The sequence below is a fragment of the Patagioenas fasciata genome, chromosome 2 (genome assembly GCF_037038585.1).
Source record: "Patagioenas fasciata isolate bPatFas1 chromosome 2, bPatFas1.hap1, whole genome shotgun sequence".
NCBI classification, from domain to species: domain Eukaryota; kingdom Metazoa; phylum Chordata; class Aves; order Columbiformes; family Columbidae; genus Patagioenas; species Patagioenas fasciata.
Window position 1 is genome coordinate 29,656,949 of NC_092521.1, and position 22,757 is coordinate 29,679,705.

The 22,757-nt window shown below is 43.6% G+C and overlaps 2 protein-coding genes across 2 annotated transcripts; one reads left to right on the plus strand and one right to left on the minus strand.

The window, feature by feature from the left end:
- The first annotated feature begins 967 nt into the window (after window positions 1–967).
- RBIS (ribosomal biogenesis factor) lies at window positions 968–5,636 on the plus strand. Its single transcript, XM_065831899.2, has 3 exons — window positions 968–1,132; window positions 4,061–4,177; window positions 5,470–5,636. Exons 1-3 carry the CDS (start codon window positions 1,013–1,015, stop codon window positions 5,536–5,538), a joined length of 306 nt encoding a protein of 101 aa, XP_065687971.1. The 5' UTR covers window positions 968–1,012; the 3' UTR covers window positions 5,539–5,636.
- E2F5 (E2F transcription factor 5) lies at window positions 5,594–20,450 on the minus strand. Its single transcript, XM_071803971.1, has 9 exons — window positions 20,257–20,450; window positions 14,383–14,492; window positions 13,591–13,754; window positions 12,301–12,342; window positions 10,818–10,882; window positions 8,966–9,233; window positions 8,089–8,289; window positions 7,623–7,667; window positions 5,594–6,331 (listed from the first exon to the last, which is right to left on the minus strand). Exons 1-9 carry the CDS (start codon window positions 20,383–20,385, stop codon window positions 6,222–6,224), a joined length of 1,134 nt encoding a protein of 377 aa, XP_071660072.1. The 5' UTR covers window positions 20,386–20,450; the 3' UTR covers window positions 5,594–6,221.
- Between the last annotated feature and the right edge of the window lie 2,307 nt (window positions 20,451–22,757).

Below are 22,757 nucleotides of genomic sequence, written 5' to 3' on the forward strand. Positions count from 1 at the left end.
TCAGCCACCTTTCCGCAAGTGCCGGGAGTTGTGCGGCGAAGAAAGACAGGGAAATAAGTGTTTGTTTCTGGGGTTCTTTCCGCCACAGCCCCCGAAAGTAAAGCGGACTGAGCATCGCCGCCCGGCCCTGCTGCCAGCCCTGCTGCGGGCTCTCCTGGGCCCCTCTCGCCGTTCACCTTGACATTGGCCGCAAGAAGATTCACCCCATAGACAGAAGGGTTTCCTACAACCCACTACACTTTCTTTGTTTTTAAACCCCTGTGTTTTAGGCACTGTCCCGCATGTGCTTCGGCATCGTGGCGTCTCACTCGGTGGTCAGCGGCGGCACGAGCAGCACGCTCAGCCTTCCCGTGCCGGCAGCTGGCTGAGGAGAGCAGGACCCAGGGGGACGCTGGGAGGGGGTCGCTGGGGCTGAATCGGCGCCCCGGGGCCGGTCAGAGGCGAGCGGGCAGCGGATCGCAGCGCCCCCTGCCGACCCTGCGCGGCCCGGCCGCCCAACGGCAGCGCTGTGTGAGGGCTGAGCAACGAAGATGATGGAGTGGAGCATCTCCCGCATGAGGAAAGGCTGAGGGAGCTGGGTCTCTTTAGCTTGGAGAAAAGGAGACTGAGGGGTGACCTTATTAGTGTTTATAAATATGTAAAGGGTGAGTGTCACGAGAATGGAGCCAGGCTCTTCTCGGTGACAACCAATGATAGGACAAGGGGCAATGGGTTCAAACTGGAACACAGGAGGTTCCACTTAAATCTGAGAAGAAACTTCTTCTCAGTGAAGGTAACAGAACACTGGACCAGGCTGCCCAGGGAGTTTGTGGAGTCTCCTACTCTGGAGACATTCAAAACCCGCCTGGACGCCTTCCTGTGTAACCTCATCCAGGCGTTCCTGCTCCGGCAGGGGTTTTGGACTAGATGATCTTTCGAGGTCCCTTCCAATCCCTAACATTCTGTGATTCTGTGATTGGCGGCTTCCCCGGCGCGCGGGTGTGACGTCACCAGCCGTCGCGGTGCCGCCGCCATGGGGAAGAGCAGGGGCCGGGCGGCCAAGGCGGTCAGCGTGTTCCGCATCGCCAAAAGTGGCGCCGTGAAGGCCAAGGCCAAGGGCAAAGCGCGGCCCGTCACCTCCGGGCTGAAGCAGGTGGGTGGCGCGGGGGAAGGAGGAGGCTCGACTGGGGAGCGTCGGGGTAGCGTCCCTCCGGCGAGAGGGCCTCAGTCCGGCCGCGTCGCCCGTGGGCCCCACGCGGGGCTCCCGCAGGGTTCGCTCCGGGCCGGGCCGGTGCGGCCTCTGAGGCCTCTGCGGCGCGGAGGGAGCGCTCGTGTCCGGCTGAACTAGAGCAGTTCCACGGGCAAGTATTCTGGGTACAAAAGGCCAAAGCAGACGATTTCCACCTGAAAATGCCGTTTATATGTTGATGTCATAATCTTCAAAAAGAGAAACGCAGCAAGTTTATTTTACTAACCTCCTCCAAGCATTTGCCATGTAAGACTTCCAGCTGCCCTCCTTGAGGGGGCTAGTTTAGAAAGAACCTGATGGCACCTCGGGATGTCCTGGGGAATGTGATGCTGAAGACGTCAGTTGTTTAATGAGCCTACGTTTACTATACCACCCTTGCAGCGTCTCTGCTGGTGCGATTCAGAGCACAATTTAACAAAACTGCTTGATGCAAACCATCAGACACACATACTGCGAGGTGAAGTCCTGTGCCTTTCCATCATGTTTCCAATCCCACACCCCTTCACTGGGCTTTGGTGTCACAGCTTGCCTTGATGCTAACTTGCTAAGTCAGCAGCACAAGCAATTAAAAATGTATTTTGCATTTTTTCTCTGCTGGGTTGGTGAGTTGAACAAGCATGATTATGAATGAGTGCCAAGACAAACATTTTGGGGAGGGAGAACCGGAAAGGATGGAGCCTTTCCTCATCCAGACACTGTTCGTCTCAGCTGTCAAGTAAAACCATGTCAGTGAAAAGCAGTGAACAAATCTAAGAGTGCACACTGCTGTTTTAATTCCTCTTTTCCCCCTTGTAACACCTTAGATGGGCTGTGATGTTCTGCAAACCCTTTGTGAGCCAATTTAACACACTAAAGCAATTACAAATGAGCAAAAATAGAATTCTGCCATTTTCATATCTGGTGAGCACCACAGCCTGGGGGAGGGAGAGAGTTGGTTGTGTGGCTGGGAACGATGCAGGGGAAGAGGGATGGGGGTGATCTTACCAAGAGTTTTCCTCTTGGTAGCTGGAAGTCTCTTTACAGTGTCTTCTTCCCAAACCCTCCCTCCAGTGTGAGCTGTGCCATCTGCTCAGTTCAGCTGGTCCCCCTAGAAGGGCATCTGATAGTAAAAGCAGAAATCTACTGGGCGAACAGAGTTAAAGAGTATCTCTATAAAAGCCCCTTTCCAGTTTTTTCCTAGAAGCTAAAGCAACTTGACAAGTTGATCTGGTAGGCAGACAGGAACGTAACAAAGTTTGGAAATAAACAATTTCACACTGCTGGCATCACGTCTCCACTTAGTCTAGAGGGTTTTGTATGATAAAGGGAGAAACAGGTTTAAAAACATATTCATGAAAAGCAAGTAACTTATTAAGAGTAAAATTTTATTCTGTGTATTTGATGCTGGATTCTTTAATTCATTAAGCCTTTGAGGATCTACTTATCATTAAGCAGTATAGGAAGATGCTCTGAAAAAAATGTTAAATTAGGTTTATTCTTTAATAGATAAAGGCCCATTATAACTATTCAAACAACTTTAGATGTAGATACACATGCTAGCTACAGAGCCTCTTTCTATGGTGGAGTCTTGCCAGAAGAGCTGAGGATATTGGGATTTAAAACTAACTGGATCCTTTTAGCACCTTTCTGAAGCTGGAAAATGGTAACAAGCCGTAATGGGAAACCTGGGCTCTTCGTAAATAGTGTTGCACACAGTCCCATTACTCTGACTTGAGCCAGGAGCTGAATCCATATTTCTTGAGTCACTGTACAGCTTATTATGAATTTAAAGCTAATCTGAGTAGGCTTGTGTTACCAGCCTCTTGCTACTACTTTTTTACTACTGGCTCTCTTGGTCACTCAGAATAAATGGAATTATTGTGAATGTATACACGCTCTGAAACTATGGAAGCCTTGAAAGCAAAATGAATATGTGTAAGCATTCACAGTTTGCTTCTCTGTGTAAAATGCCAAGAGATGAATTACAAGGAACAGCAGCTGGTATCCTGAAATTTGGTGTTGCCTGAAGATGTACGAACGTGTTTCTGGAGCATCTGCAACGTAATAGGCCGTTATCTGGCTATGATCCTGTTCCAAACTTCGTGCTTCAGAAGCAACAGGTGCTAAGGCTGAGATCACCTGAATTTGTATTTGCTGCAGTGGTGAAAGAGCTGATGGCCCTATACATTCACCCTGCTCCACCACCGCAGGTTATTGTCCCCAGAGCACAGCACGTGTCCATGCCTTAGCTCCTCCTCTTCAAAAGCAAGCAGCTTTGCTGAAATAACTTATGAAGGCAGACTAGGGCTAGTAAGTGAGGCTGAGGTTTCCAGGGACCAGATACCTGTCTTCGTCTGCTGCAGCCACAGAACTTTAAATACCGTAGCAAAATCTGATAGACCTACAGTATGAACAAGTAGGAATGCAGGGTGTGATGCTGAAAGGCAAATTACTGGAAGGAATTCAAAATAGTAAGGTAATTTACAAATGAAGGAAGGAGCCCTTCCTGGAACTCCACTCCACTAAGATGAGCTGAAGGCAGCACAGCAGGGCCTGTTCGCAGCCTGGCTTTTGTTTTCTCTGTGTTCTGTTTCTGGATCTCTATGGGCTCCCTTTCCAATAGAACAAGTTTAGCTGCTTTCACAATTTTCAATTTATTTGAACATTAGTAGTACATGACTTGATAAGTAATAGATAAACTCAACTTTAAAAACATACCTACTAAAAACCAATTTTGGAGTAAATCCATATAACACTGCCTGTATATTAGGTGTACAAAAATGGTGCAATTTCACGTGCCAGTGGAATTTCACTTAAAAATACGAATGTGTCTTTTTTTTTTTTTTCCCCCAGATAAACATTAGGAATGCTGAAAAAACTAGCACAATAAATAAAGCATTTGCTGAAGTTCAGAAAGAAATACAGCAGATATCAAAAGGCACTGCAGCAGAACCTCAGAAGAATCAGAAGGTAATTTCCCTTTGTAAAAATCTGACGATGTAAATGAAAGGTAAATGCATGTTCCAAGCATTATGTTCTGGCTCCATGACTCCAGGCAAATCATGCAGTTGCTTTAAAGCTGCAAATCCAGCTTTATTAATTTCATTGGTGTGGTAATATTGAAATTTGCTTAGCATATTCAAGTGCTACGTAACTTCTAAAACATATTTCCAAATTATGTTCTAGCTGTTTTTTAATTGATTTTTTGAAAGTTAATTCCAGCTCTAGCCCCTTGATTTGAGACTTATGCCTCAACACAAATAGACACAGCAAGTAAGGATGAACTTTGCTGTTCCCCTGCCTGAAGCACCTGATAGTGCTTTGAACCAAACAGCTCTGCATGCCAATTCCTAAGCCTTCATATTCCCTCATCAGAAGTACCAACACCTGAAACAATTTCTGTATTAGAGTTCTTGCCTGTAGCACTTAGGGTTCAAGACAGTGTTTCACTCATCATCCTTTGTACTGAACAGGGCTACATGCAGTCTTGGGCAAGAAGTAATTAAAATAATTTAATTGCAGACAACCTCTGTATAAACGCTTTATGCTGACTCTGTGATGTACTGGGCATGGTTTGGGGGAGAGGGAAAACAGTGGGTCAGGACGAAGTACAGATGAATCCATCCTGGCTGTTGGGGAAAACAAAGGGAGTTGGGTTAAGTGGACATGAGTCAAGTTTTATTTGTAATACTGTACCTGGGGTGATCAAGTTTCTATATGGCTGGGAGCAACAGAATGAGTGGCAAATACCTTAAGGTGAGGCTAAGGGAAAAAAATGAAACGTAGGCAACAATCCCACACACACAGGATGAGGCTGAGGAGGAGTTTCGAGGCAGCTGATGCTACCGGCCCTGTTATCCCTGCTGGTTTGCTGTTGCATGCAGACAGGAATTGGGACTGTATCCCTGCTCATGTGCTGGTAGGGCTGTACATGATGTAATGCTGCATTTGATCGCTGCAAAATTACGTTGTTGAGAGCATTTCCTGGACTAAAAGCTGAGCCTATTTCTATTTGGCCACATATGCTATATTACCAGAATGATGTCTTGTCTTCTGCAGCATAAAGTATTACCTGCTTATCTTTCAAGTTTAGTGACTGCTGTAGTCCTCCAACTTATTGAATTATTACTGCAAAATTACCCTAAATCAAATACATAAAGACAAACTAATCTTCTAGACAACAAGTTTTGCCTCTTTTATTTTCCCCAAACAGAGTATCAAGATATCGCTGTCTACTTTAAACTGTAATTCATTTTTTTCAGGTTTCCACACATCTGGAAGAGGAACCAGCAAATGTGGATGCTGCCACAAGCCTGTTATCTCAGTTGTAATGCATAATGGACAATGAAGGGACTGGAAGAAGTGAAGATCAAAAACACTGATGGCTTTGTTTGTACAATTTTATTAAAAAAATCTTGTTAATATACAAGTATTGGCACGCTTTAATACAAACTACAAACAGACCTTTCCTATCATCTAGGAAAGTGGAATGTCAGAAGTCAGTGTGAGAAACTTAAAGTGCTAAAACAGAAGGCACTTCACAAAATTGGTTCACTGAAACAATTTAGCGTAACTCAAGTTGATATCCTTCACTTTTCAGCTTGGCAGTGAAAGCTTCAAAATTGATTGAAAGGTTAAAAAAAAAAATATATAGAAAGCTTCTTGGCAGTAAAGCTTCAAAGAAAATGCTGTTAACTGTGAGCAAGAAGCCTAATCATTTAAAAAAAATGATCAAAAGGCTATAAAGCATTTTCACTTCTCTTACTAAACAAAAGTCCAAATAATTGGATTACATAGAAGACACTCAGGTGAAAAAACATGCCAGAATTTGATAAAAGCCCTTTTTTCTGGTTGTTGAATTTGTTTTGTGAAGTAGTCAAAGGAAGCAAAAGGAAATATACTCCCAGAGTCAGTGAACTAAGAAGTTATACATTCATTATTCAAACACCTAGGTTATGAAGAAGTCTAGAATGTTATAGTTAGAGGTAGATAAGTAGTCTGGTTGACACAATATCTAATAATTTAGTATCTGCACATCAAAGAGATCACAGACTCCTTCATTATCATCCAGGTTAAAGTTGTAGTCATCTCCGGGAGTAGGAGAGAGTCGTAAGAGAGGAAAAACTGTAAAGCAGGAATAGTTTAGTTTCAATTAAACCACTTTTGGAATATCAGCCCTATCTCATAATTCATTATGTTTGTCATCACCAGTATCAGGGTTAGTCTTAATAATTAAAACTGTCTTGAGAATCTGACAAGCGTGCTAGGATACACACTGTAAATACCTGTATTGCCTCCAAACTACAGCAGTGACGTATGTACATTTTTTGCTTAGTATTTTTAGTGAATTTGTTGGCATGGAGTGATAACTCTGGAATATGGCCTTAATTTCTCCTTCTGCAGCAAAGGACCTCCTGAGCACCTTTTGAAACTTTCATCAGAAACCCACAATTTATATTCCTTTGTCTTGTTACATTGCATACATCAATTATTTATTATTTTCAGTAAGTTACCATTATCTCTATTTTACAGATGAAAAATGGAAGCTAGCAGTTTCTCTGTCCACTGCACTTCAGTTTGACACCATCTTTGAGGAGGGAATGCAAGAAGAGAAGCCTCAGCCCTCACACTGCACCTCAGGAACACTAACCTAGTGCAGATGAGCTGGGCGTGCTGTACCTGCTCCAAAAGTGGAGACTGTTTCCATTATAGCCACATATTGGCACGTTCACATAATGCCATCCCATGGTTCTTTCTGGATAAGCCCTGGGGTTGTCTGCTTGAAGGGCAGGTATTAGCAGAGGCTGCTGACGGCGGTGTATTTACAGGGCAAGAGGAACAATGTCAGCCACGTTCAGCCCTGCCTGGCACCTTCGCCAGACACAGCAGAGAGGCAGGGAAACACGTGAACTTACTCCCTGTGGTTCAGTTCTGCACTCATGGCCACTGAGGTGGAAAAGCAGAACCAGGTGACATTTGTTGTGTTAGTGTACCACAGCTGCCTGTGTATCAGTGTGCAAGCAGTCATCTAAGTACATTCTGCAATGTTTAAGCTCCTGCAGGAGGCCTGAGGCAGAACAGAATTAAACCAGATTTTTTTTTTTCAAGGCAGCACTCCAGTCATCAGCCTGTTCTTTTGGTGTTCCTGAATTAGGGACTGGTAGGTTACTCATGCATGTAAGTGCTTGCTGGATTAAGGCTTTTATATTTTGATTGTTAAATAAAACCATTGCAGGCAACTGAAAGGGGAGCAAAGAAAAGAATGACAAAGATAGAGAGGCAGTACAGGGGAAAGAAGTAGTTTCATACTGACTCTTGGCATCAGATTTAACAGACACGTACCAAGAGTGCTGTTCACACAAAAGCCACGCTGCTACCTGTGATTATTAGAAAAGTAAAGATGCTAAATACTTACCATCAGAAGACATGAGTTCATCAATAATATCCCCACTTATATTTCCTGTGAAAGACAGGAACATGTGTTTATGGAAGTCAACAGATATTCTCTGCATGAAAACAATTAATTGCAAAGTACAGTATGACTCGTGGAAGGTAGGAGCTCTGGAGATACCATGCCACGTCCGTGTAAAATATGTGCACCTTTGTATCCCTCAGTTTCTCCTCATATGTTTCTCCCTCTGATCCGTTCTAACCCTAGAGCCATATACAGTATGAAGCTTATTTGGTGGCAAAGGCATTTTGCTCAAAACGAGTCTGCTACTCAGAGCTGGCTCAGTGGCTTCATTAGGAGATGAACAAAGATCTGCCATTTCCTCTATGAGAAAAGTGCTCATCTTCTGTGTAACTCATCAGTAGCTTGCACACAATGCAGCGCTCAGGAAACTAATAAAATCATTTAAACAGTAACTGCTCGTTCCTACCTGTGGGCTCCTCCATCTTTGCTATGTCAAATGAGTTTGGCTTGAGAATACAGTTAACATCCAGGGGCAGCAAGCCCTGGTAGTCATTTGAGCCAGCTGTAGCTTGGGCAATGTCTCCTGAAAGGCTGGGGTACAACACTGACTCTGGAGGGCTGGAGTAAGGAGCTGCAGGGGTTGTGCTGTTCTGCTGCACAGTGTTGTCTACAAAGACAGAAAGGCACATTATCAAGTCTGTTACAGTAAAAGGAAACACAAAAAGCCTGCACCCAGCTTTGTCTTTTGAGGAGATGATGACCAACATCTGGGATGAGGCGAGAGGAGTCTCCCTCTTCCAAAGTCACAGGCACAATTTAATCAGGACCCCTCAGAAATGCAGTCTGTAATACTGATAGCATTTTCTTAAATCTTTCCATTTTAACTTACTATTATGAAAAAGTACCTGATATTCAGGCAGTCTCTCACTGTGGCTATGTGGAAGAAGGTAAGTGACCTTGTGGCACAAAAGCTGGAACTGGTGCCTGTATTATCTGTCTCATTAAAAGGTACACGTTCAAATCATACAGTCCATCAGCAGCTGGCAATTTCGTTCCATATTGCATTCAGAAGCACCTCAGAATAATTAACAGGATGACATCCAAAACCTGTTTGGTATAAGATGACAGGCTACCAGGGGGGAATCTGTTTCACCAGACAGAAGAGGAAGAGGCTTCTCAATAACCTCCTGAGCTGTTACTGACCCCCTGGGGAGGTTTCTTAACAGACAGCTGCTATGCTATGCAAATTCTTAATCTTTATCTACCATCTTTTCTAACAACTTCCTTCTTTCCAGCTCCCTTCCTCCCCCACCCATCAGAGGCAGGAAAAACCCTGGACCCACCTGATGACGTGTCCGCAGCTGATGTTTGCGGTAACTCTTGTCCTTGTTTCAGATCGTGTTGTTCTGGTGCATTTTGAGGAGCTGCAGCAGGTTTAAGGGGAGTTGCTGGAGCTGCAGGTTGAGATGGGGGTTGTGCAAGGTCATCGGGTGGGGGAACTGGAAACACCATGGGCTTGGATGAGCTTGATTCTTTATTTATAAGCAGCACATGGATAGGTCCTGAACTACTTTTAAGATTGATCTGGTATTTCTTCTGTCCATTCTGGCCCTGTAAAGGTGGTATATTATGAAAGTTACGGTTCCTTGAGAACTTGGAACTTTACAAAACCTAACACTAACTGCACAGAGTTATCTCCCACAGAAAGTAACAAAGGTGTTTGAACAGAATTCTCAAACTAATGCAGAGGCTAAATACAGTGCTCTTCTTGTTACATCACCAGAAAGAGCTGATAATTGGCACACACCAAATCATAGCCAGGAAAAAAAAAAAAACAACCAACAAACTAATACATGTGATCTAATAAACCCTAACAGATTACAAACCTGTAATGTATTACCTGTCCAGAACACAGACAGGACACAAATATACAATTCTTCAAAGTGCTTAACTAAATCTTAAATTCAACTTACATGAGACTTACAGCAGGGCTACATCTTATCACTAACAATAATGATATAATGATTTATGTGCATTTAAATTTCTTCCTTTTAGAGAGAGCTTCAGAATGATCCTGGTTGGTATAAACATCCTAAAACAGCTGGATATTTCACATAGACAGAGTGCAGACAGGATGACAAGTTAGTAGAAACAATGTCTTAGCTGATTTGCCAGGCCTTCCTCTGGCAAATTACACAGGCAATACAGCTAGGACTAGCTTCTCAAGGAGACAGTTCACTCAGCCAAGTGTGTTCTAAAAAAATGAGAAAAGTGGGAAAGGAGCCTCAGGGAACCAAAGCAAAAACATCCAATTTGAACTTAGTGACAAAGATTTGCTGTTTTAGTCCTTGACAAAAAGCTAAAAAACAACCCCAAGCCAAAGTCACAGCTGCTGACTTTGGTCCCACAGTGAACCTTACTGTTGCCTGAACTGGCTTAAGCGGAGGCGGACAAAGATAGTACCACTGATCAGCTTTACGGTTCTAGCTTTAGATGTTCTTATGATATTAGACTGTGCTTAGCCTCACTAAAAATAGCTTGTGAAACTTGTCAGGTGAATTTTAGCCTTCTACAAGCATAGTGGCTACCATGCTTCATACAATGCTCTCTCCCAACTATGTAAATCCTATTAAAAACAGAGCACTGCAACAAAAAAAAAAAAAAAAAAAAAAAGATGGACACAGGTAAGTAATTTGGCCTCCCAGTTTAATCTTGCCCATTTAAGCCTTTTGCCTAAAGCAAGACTGCAGTCTGTTTCTCTGTCCAGTCTAGTACCATGAGACTAACCACAAACTAAATCTAAACGAAATCTTTAAGTCTCTTTTGTATTGTTAAAACAGGTCTCTTAGAAAAGAGAAATTTGACACATAGAAGTCATTGCTAGTTAAGTTCTCAAGCGAATTAATGATAATTAGGCCTAGTCAGGAAAGTTGCAACATTTAAAAGTAAGAGAGAACAAACAGCAAAGTAATCCACTATTCTATCTTGTTTTTAATAGAAGACAGAGTTACCATTAGTCTACTTTGGTGTACAAACACTTTTCCCCACCCAGCCTCTCCCTTCTCTATTGAAATAATCTTAATTTTCATTTTTCTGTCTCCTCTTGCACACAGATAGGTAAATCCTCTGCTCTAAAGCAGCTCTTCCTTTCCACTGTCCCTCTAGAACACTTAGGTAAAAGAAACCAGTACATACCATTTCGGGTATAGGTACTTCTAACTGTGTACCACAAGGTGCTTGAATTGCTAGAAGCGTGTCTCCTGGTTAAACAGCAATTTTTAAGAAAGTGTTAAGTGTACATCTTTTTCTCAAGTCTTGCATGGTATCCATTCACATATGGTAATTCTGTAAGGTCACTTAAAAGACTGCATAATTCTAGCATAAATAAACTTGTGGTGGGACTTGCATAGTCCCTATACGATCTAAGTATATACTACAACATAAATCACAGAATTCCAATATTTAGACCGCAGTTGCAAGAACAGTTTCTCACAGCAATACCAGATCTACCACTTCCTTTACCTGTCTGTTACCATCCCCAGATCTCCTAGTTGTATAACGTAATGTGAAGTGAAAATCTTTAACCAGTTTCTTTTTCAGCTAAAACAGCTCTCTGGTCCAGCTCACTTGATGGGTTTGCAGAATGGTGGTAGTACAGGAAGGAAGAAAAGGTCTTAATGATGGTCTGCAGAGCCAGCGCTTCCCAGGGTCTAAGCTCACAGCTTCTGCAGCACATAGAGGTGGGATGTGACAGCTGGCTACCAAACTCACCAGTGGCTTAACGAGCGCACTAAAATGTATTGGTTAAAGTCAGGAGATCACAACTGCATCAAAAGCACTGGCACAACCTGCCTTACCCTGCAGGTCACTCACCAACCTGCACATCATTTCCTATTTGTCTGTAAATCGGAATAATGCTTTTCTTTCTCTGCCTCCTAAGAGACATGAAGTACCACATGAATGAAGTACTATGTGCCTCCACATTTTGTAATTACCAACCCTTTTTAGTAATAGTTCATTTGTTAAACTCTGCAGTAGTTGTCTATCTTGCATTTTTATTCAAAAACAAACCCAGCCTTCCTTGTGGTAAAGAAAAGATGGTTCTGAGCTTAGCTGGAAGCTGTGTGCCCCAGAATCAGGAGAGGATGTCAAGGGAAGTGACTTCTGCCTCCAATTCCTTGCAATTTCTTCCAACCTCCTGTACAGAAGGAATCCTGTTGATTTTGTAGCAAAGCCCCATCAATGAACTTCAGCTGGCTCCATTTATATGGCATCATCAGGAGCTCCCACTGGCCACAGCTGCCACCAGAAACTTTCAGGAAATTTGGACCTGCCTGGTCTTTCCGGTGGGTTGAACTGACATGCCCTGTCCCTTGTTCCATTAATGGCCTGAGGTGAGCTGCTGCAAAGCATAAATACAGAAAAAGACATCCAAAACCAGCACTCAGCAAACAGCTGAACTTCCGTTCTGCACAACCTATGACTAAAACTAGAAAATGCCAGAACTTGTTGGTCATGAACAGCAGTGAGAAACACCTATTTAGCACGGATGCCTATTAAATACCTTCTCTAAATTCAAAATACTTGCAGGAAAAAAACAGGTTAGTTAGCAGCTTAGTTTTCAAAAGGAAGATCAGGAACTCCCTCACTTAAGAAATGCAGCCTAGCAGCAACTTACCATCGAAGCAGTTGCAGATGTCTTCATGGGTTACATATGAAAATGTAATTTGTGTCAAGGAATAAAGCAAAACGGAACTGGTATTTGTTGCCCTTTAAAAGAAGTTGGTCCAAATTAAGTATAAACTATAAACTTACTGGTGTTACTCAGAGCTGTAATCAAGGCATGATTTTTGGCTTTCAGAACAGCTACTTAAAAACAGTAGAGTTCTGTTTTTTAAAGAAAGAAAAAATATATCTGTGAAGAAAATACAAAAAGGAAAAACTTGTGTACCTTGAATGAGAAGATTCTTCTAAAGAGAACATGTAAAATCCTGTTTTGAAGAATAGCATTTACCTCACGAACTTGACACTACAGAATTCAAGTGCGAATCAGGACTTCCCAGAACCACACAAAAATAGTGCCAGAGGGGACTTGAGTTCATCTGCCATGCCCATCCCCTGCCCCCTCCTCAAGGTACGATCAACTGTTATGACATTCCAGGAAGACGTGCGCCTGCCCTCTTCTGGAAAACCTCCAGTGATGGATATTCCACCACCTCCCTGAGGGACCAATTCCAGTGCGAGCTCTCCCAAATGAAATTTGTCCTAACATTTAACTTCAGTCTCCTTTGCTACAAAATCAATTTTTCAGGAACAGTTTCTGTAGAGCAACTCAAGTAATTTTTAAGCACTTACCACTGCTGCTACAGATAAGAAGGGCACTTTCCTGCTCCCAATCTCAAGTGTCTGTTTCGTTCAATATCTTGCAAGACAGCTAAACACATGGTTAGAAGTTATGTAGCTGCAACTCTCTGCTTATGAAGGTGTTTTATTATGGGGATATATAACACAAAACATTTTTCCAGTTTCAAATCCAACAAGCTTCAGGACTTTGTCAACTCCATTTATCTTTGGGTGATAGCTTAATCTTTTCAAGAGAACGAAGCAACACAAAAAAAGATTTGCGTAAAGCACTGCTAAGAAAGTATAAATTCAAGTGCTGGAAAGCAATACAATTTATTTAAAATAAGACACTAGGGTTACAGGGTTATACTATGGCCTTAAAGTTACTGCCATATATATACCTATACCTACATGTTCTACATTATTTTTAGGTTAGTCACAGAGGTTAAAAAGTCATGTAAATAGGCGTTACATTTTCTTCCTTTTTGAGCCAAACCGAGAAAAAAAATATTTGCCTTTCCTTCCTTCTGGATAAAATGGACTACCTTACACTTTACCCATTACCTAAACTTCAAGTGTTGCTTTAATTCTACTTTCAAGATGCACACAATAGATTTAAAAGGATATTGATGGTTTGTGGAATCATCCATGACATTCTTGATACTTTGCTGTAGCCACAGTTTCTGTTGATCCAATTCTTTCTCTTTTAGCTCTAGATCTTCAATTTCAGCCTCCAGATATCTCAGCCTGTCTATGACTTCTTTTGTGTTGCAGCCAGCACCTACTCCTCTTAAAAAGGTATAAGGGTGCATGAAACCACAAGTGAAAATCTAAAGCAAACATGCAAATTTCTTAAGACTAAACGTTTTGAAAATCTGCTAATATTGAACATGATGGAAATGAATGTTTACCCTCCCAGCAGCATTCTAACAGAAAATTCAAAATTCTTAACTTCAAGTTTAGAATTCCCCTCTACCTACATTTATTTTCTTTTGGAATGCAGATTTTTCTGTGTTGGAGCTGCTTTGCAAGCCGTTTCTCCTCCCTCTCTTAGCTTGAGCTTTCACCTTAAGCGACCCAAGAGAAAATAGGCATGGACTACACGAGTAGGTAGGTGGAGACAGCATGTCCCAATTGCCATCCGGGATTCATCTACTGTAAATTTTTCCACTACAAATGCTAGTTATAAAGTAGCAGTACAGGTTTTCTGCAAGTTTATCTCCTGTATGCTGTATCAAAGATTCAAGTTAAAGGGAAGACAAAGTTCATTTGCAACTTTACTGTCATTCCAAAACGCCATACTGCTCATTTCTGACTGTAAGGTTAATTTTGCAGTGTCATATCTAGTCAGAAGTGTAATGAGACAATTTTTGTTGCTTTTAGGCATGTAGAGATATGCAGAATTGACAGGGCTTACTTCCACTGAATGCTGTTTTTTGACTTCTTCTCGATAAGATCAATCCCCTCCAAAACATTGGTGATGTCGTAAATCCTCCTCTTCTGCCTCACAGCAAGGGTATCAGCAGCCTGTCAAGAGAAGAACAAGTATCAGCAACTTGCACGCTGAGGGCAAAAGACACTTCAGTCATTCCCTTGGAAAACTGCCAAATAATGTCATTCTGAAGGAAGAAGGTTCGGCTCTTCAAAAACCAGATGCTCAATCATTAATTCGAAAGTTCAGCACCTGCCTGCAGTGCTGTACAAAGCCTGCTAAGCGGAGTCGCCTCTTTCAAGGCCAGCGGGTCTGCCCTCGTCAGACTCCTGCAAACACCACGTTTGGTAGTTGGAGCATTTGCTATTCAACTGCAGTGCTCTTCTTTAGAAGGTAGGAAAAAGCAGGGAAGGCCAACAGCAACACCCTGCAGTGAACAAGACTCCGAAAGCAACAAGTTATTAAGTTTATCATCCCGCTGACACTCGCCGTCTTTGTTTGGATTAAACCATGCTGGGATATGGAGCGACAGGGCTGTAATTTCTCTGAGTGGCTGCAGGAGAGCTGCGATACTTCACTCTCAGCATCGTGCTCTTAACGTGTCGCTGCACGGACCCACCTCACAGCGCACCGGGGCTTGCTCGGTCTGTCACACCGAGTACCAAGAACCATTTCCCAGTCACCAGAACCCTGGTTCAGCTCACAGCGATGCTCACTGCTACTACGCTATCACTTCTACATCATAGCTAGCTAGGTCGTGTGTCTGCATGCTGTAACAGCTTGTCACTCAAAGCAGAGTGTCAGGCAGAGGAAACACTCTGCTTCATGTTGTAATTCACTCCACAGTGACCTTTATGTACCTGATGCGAGACTTTAGACAAAATAAGCAAACGAGGTAGTTGTGTCTTCCACACCCTGATCTCTCTGACGTGGCAAAGCTGCTCAAATTCAAAGAATATTAACCAAAAGGAGAGAAAGCAAAGAGGAGTCTGACTCTATAACTATTCAGGACTCTCGCATACATATAATCCCTTGTAATCATTGTATTAAACAGACTAAAAGAAAAAAAAAAGGAAAAAGAAAGAGAAGGACAGCTGGCAAAAAGTTCTGCATCCCAAATTTGAACTAATGCATAAAACCAGCTGATTTCCACTAAGGGCATATAATGATTTATTTCAGTTTGTCGAACAATCTATTAAAATAATGCTTTTAGTAAAGCAGCCTATACGATGAGTACAACCTGAGACCAGCACAAATAGGAAGGAAAATCAAATCATTTTATAGCAAAGTCCATGTAACTCCTTTTACAGCATTTTCTGAACCATAAACTCACTAATCTTCCACATAAATGACATTTTCTTATTAGTAAATTAATTACCAGGATTTAGTAGTACAATTATTTTTTTGCTAGTGAAGTAAAATAAAAGGAAAATAAAAAAGGAAATTAAAAAACGTACTCTTATAGCCATGAATTATAAAAACTGTTCGTTCCCCTTGACAGCGATGTACCTACTAAACAGTGTTTCTATTCACACTGTTACCAACATTTATCTTTTGCATGGTCTTCTGTAGCAGTTTGTTAAAAATCTTTTCCTATCTAACAAAACAAAATACATAAAAAGCGCACACTTTGGTTCTCTCCAAGGAAAACAGGCTCTTTAATCATTTGTATCAGCAGGTACATGTACCTCCTATCTTAACCTGCTATTTTTGCTGTGTGCACACACTGCTTAGAACAACTGCAAGAGAACCCTTCAAAACTTAGGAAGTGACCAAACTGATATTGCCTGCACAACATTTAATCAACACCCTCTATACCTCACAGTCTTCGGATGCACAATTTCTACAAGCTCTCGACATTACTCAGTGCAAGGAATGGACAGCACACACTTAATCAGCTGCTCTTGTGATTAATTACTTTCTGCCTTTTTCCCATTGCTCAACACATGGACCTAGGACTTGGTCTACTGCTCATGGCTTGAATGATGAAGAAACTGCTCTGGAGACAGATTTCATTACCTCAAGGCATTTTTCAAAATGGCCATTTGTACAATACATAAAGGCTTTACTAACCTTAATGTATTTTCAAACCAAAGTTTAAGACTAAAAAAAAGAAATACCACTAATTTTGAGTACCCAACTTCAGATGTTTCAAAGTTGGAGTGGTCTCAGTACTCTAAATTCTATTGCATTTCATCTGCCCAATGCAGAGCTCCCATTAACACTGGCAGTGGAGATTCACTGCTGCTGCAAACCAGGCTCCAGAACCCCAGGTTAGGGACTGAGAAAACAAAAGACACAGTTACATTTGGCTTGACTAGCTCTGCAAATAATTCAACCACAGCTATACAGTCCAACTAGTTACAACAAGAATTCCAACAAGTAAACCAAAGTGAGCCCAGTCTGGAAAGTTTAATCCAGACAATCACTTTCTGATGCTGGTCTTATAAACTAATAATCTTCTAAAAATGTTATGGGATGTTTCACAGATATTTTAAAAATCAATAGAAAAGTGCCTCCCCAGCACTCCAGCATTTACTAATGTAACACCTCCTGATAGGCACATGGCTCAGAAATGAGGTTCAGGCATTCAGTTCTTCCACACAAACCATGCACTAAGGACTTCAATAATTTAAAGAGCCTCCGGAGACTTTTAAACAAATGCCCTTTTGTCAAAACGACTTTTAAAACTCATCATTTCACAGCCTGTGTCAAATGGTTGAAGCAGATCAAGGCAGCACAAGAAAGGGACATCTACCACAATGGCCCTGATATATTGGATGGACAGCTGGATGTAGCTTGCACATTCCTTCCTCTCAATCATTTGTATTTTGAGTTTCTTCATAAAATCTTTTTAATATAAAGCTGGTGCATTACAGTCATTCCTTCTAGTATCTTCTCACACTTTGAATACATATGTGTCCAAGACAAGCACTACAGGAGCATCTCAGAGACAAGTTCTGAACTGGAAGAAACACACTGAGGCGCAGTGCTTCAGTTCTGTGTGCATTCAGCTTGTGCAACTTCTGGAATACAGAAAACATGCTGTTCAGCACAATTTCAGCTACAGACATGCACATACACACATTTAAATTTAAAAAAAGACAACCAAAAAGCAGGTGCATTCTCATGCAACTTCTTCTTTGCTTCCTGGGAGCTGACAGAAGGCAGTGGGAATTATCAGCTGCACATTGGCTGCGTTAGCACGGAAGGGCAGAAGAATCCACTCGAGCACTGTGGCAGAATGGCCAGCAATGTGCGCTTGCTCTCCATGTGTCAGAGGAAAGACGTCCTGCATCTTCTAGCCTGTGCCCACAGCAGATGACAACATCTTCTCCTTCAGAGGATTGTCAACAGTTTGGTGGGAATTTTACACTTAATAGCATGCCTGGCAACACACAAGTACTGAGTATCACTGCACACATGAGGCTTAAGAGAATATAAAATTTAATAGATAAGCTTTTCCTTCTTCTGTGGAATAGAGCAAGCATAAGGCAGTTGTTATTTGCTCCTGATCAATACATTTGTAAAGGCAGCAGCAAACAAGTAGATTTTAAAATACCTGAAGTTTTGCACTGATGATGAGAAACTACCTAACTCTGAGTACAAGCAGGGATGGTGTTCTTCTAGAAACAAAGCTCATTTATGAAATCAAGGCAGAAGCAATTGTATGCTACTGAAGAGAAAGAAGACACCATGTTTGGGGAGTCATTTCAGGTGGCTTGTCCCTTATTCAATCATTGTGCTCTTTTTCTCTCTGCCCTGAAATTCATGGGTTGCTGCATATAGGAACTCTGTTTTCTTTCCCTACCATCTCTTCTCTTAATGTTTTAAGCTTATTTCCATAACTGGATTTGTCTATACAAGGTTATTCAGGGACAGTTAAGCAATTATTCAAGAATAGGTATTTGATTTTAAAATAAGCATTACAGAACTCAAATTCCAAGAAAAACCTCACTTCCATAATTTGTCAGATGTTAGCAGAGAAGTGCCCAGCACTGAAACATTTAAAAATACAGAACCCAAAGCACTCCCTGCACCTAAAGCAAGGAACTGCACAAATCAGACAGTGCATCACTACTGATTCATGATGGGTCAGCACACATGTCCAAAGTATCCTCTTGCAGAGAGCTTAACTAGTCATTATAGATGTATCACCAGGAAATGTCCTGTGGAACAGCTTTTCACTCTCGACTGCTACATCACAACGCCAGAAGTATACTTAATGCTTCCGAATTATATTTTCTTCATAGTGCACTACTGGTTTTGCTACAGAAATACTAATCACCAGCACAACAGCAGATGATCAATACCTGTCAGCAGGGAGACAGCTGAAGATCCTCACTGCATGCATCATTTCTTGGAACGCTGTTCCATTTGAAGACTGTCCTGTTCTTCAGTTCCCTAAGCACACCAGCATAACACACATGCTGGTTTTCATTTTTTCCTTAGATATGTGACTTATTTATGAGAAATACTGGTTACAGAAATGTATGTACTGACTCATTGCTTATGAAAGTACCAAAGATTTATTCACTTCAGTGAGTAGTTACTTCCAACAAATGGCATCCTGTAATTCAGAAACCAGTTTCCAGTAAAAGTCTTGAGCAGAAATTTTTATGACTTGTTGCAATGTCGATTTACTTTTCCCTGGCTATCCACTCTGTCATTCCCTATGGGTGGCTACCTTCTTCACAAAAGCGAATCAGAAACATCCCATCCCACTACAGAGCCCAACTTCATTGTTCAAATCCATCCTCTTTTGTTCTCTTTTGGCTCAATGTCTTACAAACTGAGTACGTGCACAACTTAGTTCCATTTTACTACAGAACGAGGCAATTAAAGACAAAGAAATTCATCGTGTACAGACCACAACATCACTGAAGGAGTATAAAACCTATTCAGTATCCTTCCTAAAGTTTCACTGGCCACTCTAACACCACTGAAGTGCCTGCTACCTGAAAAAGGATGCACAAAAACACTGTGAGAACACTACTCACCTCCTGAAGCCCACTAAGAATAATCAACAAATAAGGTCAGCTTTCCAGAAAAGACTTAAGTAACCACAGCACCAAGCCAGCCTCTAATGACACTTTGCTCAACTATTCAGCAGCGCTGACCACCTTCAACAGCCAGGGAAAACCACACTTTGCCCCAACGCGCACCCCGACAGGCAAGCAGAGCCCCAGCCTGCTGGGGACTGGACTAGAAGGACATGGACCAAGGGTCCCTCCTGTGACAGAGCGACCCCTGGCAGGAGTGACCCGGTGCACAGTGGGTTCATCCCAGAGCTTCACCTCCTGCGGCCACGGCCCAGCGCCTCCGCACCTGGGAGGCAGTGGGCTGCAGAAGTGGGTGAAGATTATTCACCACCCAGCCCGACAAATAACCATTTTTATATTTATACAAAAAGTACTTTAGAGGTGATGGTCTGTTTTTCAACATAGTTTTTCCCTTTAGTACGAGGACATCGAGGGGGACAGGTGAGATACAGCTTTAGGTAACAGCCCATACACTAAGCCAATGCAGAGAGCAAAGCAGGAGAGTAAACAGAAAACAAGCAAACAACGAGCTGCACTTTGTGCACGGTGACCATTCCACTCCTTTCAGAACGAGTCGGAACGCGTATCTCAGCCGCCCGCGGCTGTCAGCCCCCATCCGGCCCCCGCAGCCCGCCAGGGGCCGGCGCCCCCGCGCCGCCCGGGGAGAGAGGGAGAGAAGGAGGGAGCTGGCGGCCGGGCCCGGTGCCGCCCCCCGGGCAGCGCGGCGGGGCTGTGCGCGCCGCCGGGTCCGCGGGCGCCGTCCCCCCGCCGCGGGCAGGCCCCGGCATGGCGCCGCCGCCCCGCCCCGCCCTCGCACCGCTTTGAGGTCCAGCACGCCATCCTTGGCCTCCTGCAGCAGCGACACGAACTTGGTGGTCAGCAGCCCCAGGCTCTTCTCGTGGCGGCTGCTGCTGCCACCGCCCGCCGCCTCGGCCGCCGCGGCCATGCCGGCAGCGGGGCCGCCCCGCCGCGCCACGTGTCGCGGCCGCTGCAACGGCCCGAGCCCGGAACGGAGCCCCGGCCCGAGGGCTGCGGCGGGAGGGGCGGCGCCGCAGGAAGTGACGCCGCCGCCGTTGCCTGGACGCCGGCATGTTTCGGCCGCGGGGGGCCGGGGCTGCCCGAGGGAACGGGCCGGGCCCGCCCCTCGGGGCTGCGGCCGCGGGGCAGGTGAAGCGTCCGGCCCAGCGCCCGTCTCCCACGGGAGCCCAGCGGCGCAGTGCTGCTCCTGCTGCCTCCAGCCGGCGGAGCCCGTGGCGTGCGGGAGGAGAATCACACCTGTCCGAGGCGCGCCGGGCCGGGCTCTCGCTCGGGGCTCTGCAGCGCCGGTGGCGCAGGCCTGGAGACGCCTCAGGGGTCGGACCGGGGCGTCGGTGACACACCAGAGTGCCTGCCTGCCCCTTGCACAACCGCACTTTGTCTTTCCTTTCACCGTGTGCATTTGATGCAAGAACACTCAGATTAATTGTAAACTGTGCTCTCACATCCGCTGAGGCAGGACACGGGACGCACTGATGTTCCAGCTGGAGGCACCGCGAATTGCGGGTGCTCCCCCCACCCCTTGCACTGGTGTCCAAATACACTCAGCCTCACTCTCCATTGGGGTTCACCTCCTTCCTTCAGTCACCATCGGATAAAAAGAGAGAAGCTTTAAAGTCCACATCTTGTTAGAATTCAACAGATACACTTCAAGAAAGAAATGCTGTTGTGTGGTGGGGCATCTGAAAGTCTTTCCACAAGGCAGTGGGCCACACGATGAAGGGACATTGCCATGTCACACAAGAGCTGTACCTTCATAGCCAATATAACTTTCAGGGCAATGTATGTATGTATAGGAGCGAGCAGGTATGCACTCTCTGGACCCTGAGTCACATTTCTACTGGTCTGAGGTAATGCAGGAATTTCCTGACTGATTATACATTCACTATTGATCTAAATAGATCTGTTATCTTGTCTGGAAACGAAAACAGCAAAATCTAATAATGGATCCAGTTTTAAATTGTCACGATCGATGCAGGAGAACAAGTCTTGCATCTGACAAGGACAGAGTTCACATTTTTATTTTTATTTTATGGATTCAGTCATACCTTCCAGTTATCTCCGACTGAAATTTATCCCTCAGTATAGGTATATTTGGCACAGCTTTGATCTACACCATATTTTTGTTATTTGATTGTTTTGAGGCCTTTTCCCAAGGTAGAAATAACCTAGGTGTCTATTAAAAAGTTCTAAGGAAGCCATGCAAGCATAAAGGGGGAAATAATGCCAGAGGTAGAATTAGCTACACGAAAAACAAACAATCCAAACACTACCAATGCGGGCATGTACCCTGATACTGTAGTATGAGCTTTTTGAGCCAAGAGCAAGGAAAAAAGAGAATTTATTTTAAAAATAGCAACAAATAGTAACAACTCACTATGATGAAATCAGAAAATCGTTTCAGAATGAAAATTTTGGAGGAAAAACTCTAAGCTGGTATTAATAAATTGAATTGGAGTAAAAGTAAGTTCTTTTATCTTCCTGGTACATTCCAGGTATTCATTTTGTTCTCCCCACGGTGTAACTTGGTTAAACAATAAGCAAAGAAAAAGGAGGGCACAAGGAAACACTTGATAAACACAAAAGTGCTCTGAAATGCTGCAGTCTTTCTACATGAGTGACCTCCATGTAAATGCTACAGAACAGCTTTCCAGGTGTATCCTCACATAATATGGCTTCTGAAGAAGCAAGAGTGTGTAGAGCACAGGTAAGAATGAGAACATGTTTTCTTCTCCATTTAGATAACATTGATATGTTTGTATCACAGAGTCAAGAGATCACTGGGATGCAAGCAGACCCATAAATTACGCTAATTGTAAACTTTACAGTAAAATTACATTCATTAACCCAATTGTGCTAAGAGTTCATTCTTACACCTTACCAGAATGTACTACTTTTCACATATTATCAGCTGTTAGCATGGACACGAAGCAGTCAGTCCGTGACGGCTGTATCCCACCTGCGCTGGAGCGCACAGCACCAGAGTGGATGATTCCTCACTGTGCTGATGGCTCCAGCCCTCGGGGGTCTCCAGGGCCTGGTGCAGGATCTCTTGTGTGCAGGCAGTTCAAGCAGGGCTCTTACTTCAGCCCCCTCCCACAGATTTGGGGTCTGACCCTTTTATAAAGCTCCAATCTCTAGGCGATTCCCCACCCTCCACCTCCACCCTTGGACAACATTACTGGGTGAAGCGGGGAGGGGGTGTTGCTTTCTCAGTCTGCTGCAGGTGCCTTATTCAGTTGTTGGGCTGTTTTTTTGTTTTGCTTTGCTGCTGCTTCCTTT

Coding starts and splice junctions, on each gene's coding strand:
- RBIS (XM_065831899.2), top strand. CDS start 1,013: ATGGGGAAGAGCAGGGGCCGGGCGGCCAAGGCGGTCAGCGTGTTCCGC. Junction 1,133..4,060: donor TCACCTCCGGGCTGAAGCAG/GTGGGTGGCGCG, acceptor TTTTTCCCCCAG/ATAAACATTAGGAATGCTGA. Junction 4,178..5,469: donor AACCTCAGAAGAATCAGAAG/GTAATTTCCCTT, acceptor CATTTTTTTCAG/GTTTCCACACATCTGGAAGA.
- E2F5 (XM_071803971.1), bottom strand. CDS start 20,385: ATGGCCGCGGCGGCCGAGGCGGCGGGCGGTGGCAGCAGCAGCCGCCAC. Junction 9,234..10,817: donor AAGTACCTATACCCGAAATG/GTATGTACTGGT, acceptor CCACCTTTACAG/GGCCAGAATGGACAGAAGAA. Junction 8,290..8,965: donor AGCTGCGGACACGTCATCAG/GTGGGTCCAGGG, acceptor CTGTCTTTGTAG/ACAACACTGTGCAGCAGAAC.